The 7,304-nt window shown below is 43.7% G+C and overlaps 1 protein-coding gene across 1 annotated transcript; it reads left to right on the forward strand.

Moving 5' to 3' along the window:
- The first annotated feature begins 2,559 nt into the window (after window positions 1–2,559).
- LOC137373208 (CGG triplet repeat-binding protein 1-like) lies at window positions 2,560–3,033 on the forward strand. The gene has a single exon (XM_068038065.1). The coding sequence runs from the start codon at window positions 2,560–2,562 to the stop codon at window positions 3,031–3,033; it is 474 nt and encodes a 157-aa protein (XP_067894166.1).
- The last annotated feature ends 4,271 nt before the right edge of the window (window positions 3,034–7,304 follow it).

Raw genomic sequence — 7,304 nt, forward strand, 5'->3', positions numbered from 1 at the left:
TGAGGTCCTACTTTTCAACTTACTTCTTAACTCCTATTATTCTTCTTTTAGGACCTCATCCTTTTTTACCTACGTTGTTTATACCATGTGTACCAAGACCACTGCCTATTCACCCTCCCCCTTCAAAATGTCCTGTAACTGCTCTGAGACATCCTTGACCCTAGCACCAGGGAGGCAACATACCATCCTGGAGTCTCGTTTGCAGCCACAGAAACATGACTGAAAGCACAGCGAAATATAACTGGCTATAAAGTAAATGCACATCCCGTCCTCATCACCATTGTAAGAGATCTGTTTGTAGCTCTCTGGAAGAAAACACACAGCATCACCTTTTGAATTGCTACTGAAAACTGAAGCTTTATTTTTGGCTCTGCCTACTGGCACACTGCACATGGTACATCAAAAATGTACAGTGGCCTCAAATGAACAATGCACTACATTGTCCAATAATATATTTCAAATATATTTACAATGTGCCTTTATTTTTCACCAGGGCTAAATCATCACGTTTATTTTAATTGGTTCTTGGCATCTTGATTTCATTTCTTATTGGTAGCATCACCAGCTTGACTCAAATGCCAGTCAATCGTTATTCTTCAACTGAGTGGGAAATATTTAACCAATTGGAAGCTTTCCCGCCTCACTGATAGAAGCATAACATTTTACAGCTCAGAAGGTGGCCATTTGACCCATTTTACCTGTGCTCATAGGATCATAGGAAATAGTAGCAGGAGTAGGCCATTCGGTCCATTGAGCCTGCTCTGCCATTCAAACAGATCATGATTGATCATCTACCTCTACGCCATTTTTCCCCACTATCCCTATATCCCTTGATGTCATTAGTATCCAGAAATTTGACTGCATAATAAAAAGTCTTAAATTTATGCCCTCTAGTTATTTACTCATAGGCCAATAGAAATAGAATCACAGAATTGTTACAGCGCGGAAGGAGGCCATTCGGCCCACAGTGTCTGCACCACCTCTCCGAAAGAGTCCCTATTTACATTATCAACACCTTTTATACTATTTAGTTTAGTTTAGTTTAGAGATACAGCACTGAAACAGGCCCTTCGGCCCACCGAGTCTGTGCCGACCATCAATCACCCATTTATACTAATCCTACACTAATTCCATATTCCTACCACATCCCTACCTGTCCCTATATTTCCCTACCACCTACCAATACTAGGGGCAATTGCTAATGGCCAATTTACCTATCAACCTGCAAGTCTTTTGGCTTGTCGGAGGAAATCCACGCAGACACAGGGAACTTGCAAACTCCACACAAGCAGTACCCAGAATTGAACCCGGGTCGCTGGTGCTGTGAGGCTGCGGTGCTCGCCACTGTGCCTCTTTTTCTGTTCCAATGAAAAGAGCCACAGTTTCCCTCATCTCTTTTCATGACTAAACTAGATGCCCCATCTCGATTGAGCTTTCTCTGCTTGCTATGTCAACAGGCGGACATCATTTTTGCCAGGTTTCTGTGTTGATCTGAATCAGTATTGGGGGTACTCGTACAAGGAATGCACAAAGTTAACATGTAGGTGCAGTTGGCTATTCAGAAGGCAAATGACATGTTGGCCTTTATTGCAAGGGGATTGGAGTACAGGAATGAAGAAGTCTTACTAAAATTGTACAGGGCTTTGGTGAGACCGCACCTGGAATACTGTGTGCAATTTTGGTCTCCACATTTATGAAAGGATATACTTGCACTCGAAGCAGTGCAGCGAAGATTTATTAACTTGATCCCTGGGATGAGGGGGTTGTCCTATGAAGGGAGGCTGAGTAAATTGGGCCTATATTCTCTGGAGTTTAGAAGAATGAGAGGCGATCTACTTGAGACATACAAGATTCTGAAAGGGCTTGATAGGGTAGAAGCTGAGAGATTGTTCCCACTGGTCAGGGAATCTAGAACACGGGGACACCGTCTCAGGATAAGGGGCCAATCATTCAGGACTGAGATGAGGAGAAATTACAACACTCAAATGTTTGTGAATCTTTGGAATTCTCTACCCCAGAACGCTGTAGATACTTCATCATTGAGTACATTTAAGGCTGGGATAGATAGATTTTTGGTCTCGCAGGGAATCAAGGGATATAAGGAGCAGGCAGGAAAGTGGAATTGAAGCCCAAGATCAGCCATGATCATATTGAATGGCGGATCAGGTTCGATGGGCCATATGGTCTACTTCTGCTCCTATTTCTTGTGTTCTTGTGGTACTTGGAAGTGGGATAATTGCTATGGGTGGATTTTCTCTCTTCCTCTAAGGGGGTTCAGTCCAGCATCATCATTTGATACCTCATTTGTAGCGCCCTACAAAATTCACGGCTGTGAAAAATGTGTCACAGACAGTAAAATCTCAGGTCATCTGTGAAATCGACCATTTTGCGAACCTCGCACATTTTACTGATTGACACAAGGCTGAGCTTGCTGATTGCTGGGCATTTTGCAAACATTGCAGTTTTACTGATTGACACAAGGATCAACTCGCTGATTGGTAGACGAGGGAGGGATTCGGTGCAGTTTTTAGATTAGCAGTCTCAAATGAGAATGGCAGAATGAGCAAATCAAAAGCAGCCACAACCATTACTGCAGCACATCGAGTGAAAGAGTTTGGAAGCCAAATTCTGCATGCCGATGGTGGAGTACTGTTTTGTAAAGGCTGCAGTGTTTCATTGGATCACATGCAGCAGGCAACGGTTCAGGGCCATTTCGAGTCCGAAAGCCATCGCAGCAGAAAGAGAGCATCCAACACTGCACTGCTGGAAAACGCTCATGCCAAAAAACAAGCAACAGTTTCATCTCTTTTTAAGAAGTCGACAGAGAGCTCAGAAAATTGCCAATTGGTTACGATGGAACTTGTGGATGCTTTTGCAAGCGCCAACATACCATTGGAAAAACTTCATCACCCAAAGCTGCGGGTATTCATTCAACGCAATGCGCAAAATGATAGTTGCTTGCCAAGTGCAAATAAAATACGACAGGAGAAAGAGACAGTTGCAGGTTGCTCCAAGCTCACATTCAACCACTGACTTCAGTGAGTAAAGATTGTGACCTGTTTATAGTCAGCTTTTTACAATAGTTTTTGCATATATAATAAATGCCATCTGAAACCGGAAACTTCCTTTGTCTTTTTTTGCTTGAAATAGATCATTTTCATGGTTTGTAGCGACACCATGAAATTTACAATTTAGATATGTGACTGTGAATTTGTTAGGATCCTACTCATTTGACATGCGCAACTTGCTGTGCTGGGAACTGTAGTCCCAAATAATCTCATTTAATTCTGGCACATGAAGACACTGTGCTCGCAGGACTACTATTCAGTGGATTGTAGATATGTATGACAGATAATTCCTTAACCTTCTCCTAATCTGCAATCTGGTATGAGGCCACATTATCCTCTTTCTCATTTTCAACATTTTCTTGGAAGAAAAAAATAACTTTTTCTTAAAAAAAAGCAGCTCAGGCATATATTGCTGAAAGTTTCACCTTTATTAAATTACTGTTTATATTCAGAGACACTTATTGTACAAAAAAAGAAACTTCACAACATTTTTCCTACAAACAGCACTAGTTTTGTAGAAATCATATATTTATGCAACACAAAAACATTTAATTATTTTATGATAGATATCTTTAGGGAGTAGATTTCATTGCTGAGTCTAAGAGAATACGTTCTGCTAATTTAAGATTATCTGCAGATTACATGTGAAATTTTCTGGTTATTTTACTCAATTTTGGTTTATTTCAACTTTCAAGTACACATTTTTTTAATGCTAAATTCCATGTTCAGTTAAACCATATCTAAGTAATTAATAAAGTTTAAACAATCAATTGATATTCATTCAGATACAGTTTTACATATTTTTTATAAAAACATTAAAGAAGGAAAATGTGTAATAAAACTGGACTATTTGTCACACTGTTAACAGCTGTGATCTGTGAATGGGGGTAGGGTGGAAGTGGTGGGGCTAGGAAGTGTGGAGAGCAGAGCAAAGACTATACTGAGGTAATAGTGACCAATACAGTAAAGCCCTTTCAACAGCAATTCCTGCCTTTAAACCTTTATTCCAAATTGCAAAGCTTTCTCATTTGCTGCATCCAAATTATCATTGATGAAACCAAAGAGGCAAAATTTGATAGCTCCTGAAAACGAGTGCGGGGATCACCTTGCAGGATTAAATGATAGTAGCATCCGGCCCAGCACTAAATGTACTATTGAGTGGCTGCACCCCTTAGTAGGGGGTCCAAGTCCATGCAAGGCTAACACCACTTAAAGGTAGTTTGTTCTACTTAAAGCAAACCTGCATCTCTTAAAGGGGAGGTGCATTTTGGCTGCAGCAGGTTCTGGAACTGGCTGGGGAAGAGTGTCTGACCTGCAAGAAAGTGCGACAGAGAGAGTGCGCTCCAAGGTTCTCCTACACAGCACCAGAGGCCTTGGTGGTCCTCTATCCATAAAAGATAAACTTTGTGAAGGCAGTGGGACCAGATAGCCATCACTGTCAATGCAAGCATTGTAGCCCTGAGGACCTGGATGTCATACAGGAAGAAGTTTAATGATCTCACATGAGGGGTCAAGATCAGTGAATTCATCCTGAAATGCCATACGCTTAAGGCAGACCCACCCTCAGCCACTGCTCAATTCACCACATCACTCAACTACCAGCAATCTCTGTCAACCACAACTCATACCTCGCTTCATAGCTTCCCCACACCCTCACACACTTAGCATTGCTGCAAGCCTCACACCCACAACTCACAGCTTGCACTCACTGCCAGCTTTTCAACCATGACAGCCACATCACCCAAACAGATTGCACCACACTCACTGACACACTTCCCTCTCTCTCGCAGGACAAGATGACACATAACTAGAGGCAGCAGGATTTAACTGGCATGCCCTTGCCCCCATGGAGGACATGGTGCTTGCCATCATTGGAGTGGCCATGATTGTCGCTGTGGCCAGTGGCGGACATGAAATCATTGAAAATGATGGTATGCTCATTTCTAATGCTCCTCCTCACATCCCACTTCCCTTTCGTTAAACAATCTCTTCTGATTTACAAACTGCAACTCGTTTAAGGATGCACCTCTTGCACTGCAACCCTATCCTTATGCCTTTCAGATACCCAAGAACTGGCCAGGCAGTGGTGCAGGAGCAAGAAGTGGTACAAGAGACTGAGGATGAAGAAACACCATCACTCGCACTGACACTTGCAGCAACAGTTCAGATACTGACTCTGGGGCTGGCTTAGAGGTGGGATCTGCATGTGGTGAAACCTTGTACACAAATTGTCTACACCCAGGATGGGGTGAAAGGATAGTGCAGATACCAGCTTGTCAGAGGGCAAGGTTGCATACAAGTTCTGCTGCAGAGGACTCAGATGAGGACTTTGATAGGGTGGTATACAGAAAAAGGCTGATGGGCATGCACACAGAAATTGGCCTGCTAGAAAGCCTATGGTCACTGTCAATGAGCTTGGAGGAGTCTGGCACCAACCTTACATAGAGCTTGGAGTCCAACCTTTTCCAGTGTGGAAATGGTAGACAACTCCATGGGAACACTTGCAAACCCAACCATTATGTCGCGTCTGATGACTTCCATTGCAGCACAAGCAGGAACCATGCAATGTTTTGAGTGCTGCAGTGAAAGTTTGGACTGAAGTTATGCAAACTCAGTTTGTTGGCATGCAAGTGCAGCTTTCTGCCAAATAGACTCAGACTGCTGCCACCATGGCTGTAGATACCAGTACTCAAAGGGGCTTGCAGTATGACACAGCAGTCCAGCAATCTGTCCTCCAACAGATTACTAGGATTGCTGAAGCACTGCCTCAGGGGGCTGGCAGTGACTGCATGGAGCATGAACCTGCTGACCTCTCTCAGGATCACCACATTCATCCTCCTATCGCTGCTGCTCTGCCTGTGTCCTTGCTGTTGCCAGCCAGCCCAAACTGCTGCTGCCTGTGCTGAGGTGGTGCGGTCCAAAGCCGGGCCCTCTAAGGCTAGAGCTGCACGAAGTTGTCCTGAAAGGCCGTGCCATTCTCCGCCACTGAAGGCCAGCAAGCTTCCACCAGTCTTACTGCAACCACTGCCGCAGGCCCATAGGAGCACTAGAACAGGCAAAGGCACATGGCAGGCGGGCACTAAGGGGATGCACAAGGGTGATTAGTTGACTTTTGTATAGAATATTGGATGGCTTGTTTGATAAAAGTTGATTTGGAGTACTTGTTTTGTGGTGTCTTTTGTTTCAGCATTGTGGTTATGAGCACTCTTTTTTCACTCTGTGATGGTCAGTATCAGAGGGATGGTAATGTGTGAGACTGTTGTTGAATGGGGAATTGGTGTTGTGATCACCGGAATCACAGTTAGCCTGACCAGAAAGGGATGTATTGGTTGCCTCTTCTCTTTCTCCTCCTCCTTCAGCTTCTCAGCTGCTCACCATATATCTGGTAGCAAAGTTATGCAGGATACAGCAGACTATGATGAATCGTGATACATGCTCTGGTGAGTACTCCAAGGCTCATCCAGTGTGGTCCAGGCAGCGGAAGTGTTGTTTGAGCACCCCAATGGTCCAGTCGATGACATTTTGTGTGACAGCATGGATCTCATTATATAGATGTTGCCCATGTGTGCATGGGTTACACACCAGAATCAGGAGCTGGGTAGTCCTTGTTGCCCAGTAGCCACCTTCTAGTCTCTCATAGTGGCTCAGATGCTGATTGTACAGCAGACTGGCCCAGAATAAAGGCATCAGACACTTCTGCTGCCTGGACCAATCTGGATGAGCCCTGCAGACCTTAGTAATTTTAAATTACAGTAAAAATCACCAAACACTTTTACAAACTCAGCAACAGCCAGTAGAAATCAATCAGCAACTAACATGAAAGTAGGTGATGATTCCTTTAAATAGCTCTGGTGGGGAATCTTTCCTGCTGCTGAACAATTGAGGTTAGGCGAGGGTGTTAGCTGGAGTGCTTAGGTCAAAAGTGGCTCCAGTCACATCAGCATTACACACTGACTAATGTCACAATCTGCCTACTCTACATACTTCCAACACATACTCCCAGCACCTGCACCAAGGAGCTCAACAAAATAGCGGCCCACATCAGAATTGTGCAGGCACAGTGTGGATATCATTTTGGATCTGAAATAGCACCTGCAGTCTCGAAAAAATGGGTGCTATGTATCAAAGTTTTGCGACTCAGGAGTTTAGATCAAACTCCTATAATATTTGTAGTCTGACATTCACTGATCCCTGAACCTTTGCTGGTAGCACTTGTGACAGTTATCTATTCAAGAT

Source organism: Heterodontus francisci, chromosome 8 (genome assembly GCF_036365525.1).
Source record: "Heterodontus francisci isolate sHetFra1 chromosome 8, sHetFra1.hap1, whole genome shotgun sequence".
Taxonomy (NCBI): domain Eukaryota; kingdom Metazoa; phylum Chordata; class Chondrichthyes; order Heterodontiformes; family Heterodontidae; genus Heterodontus; species Heterodontus francisci.

Bases quoted from the DNA above. Each gene is read 5' to 3' on its own strand.
- LOC137373208 (XM_068038065.1), top strand. From the start codon at position 2,560: ATGAGCAAATCAAAAGCAGCCACAACCATTACTGCAGCACATCGAGTG.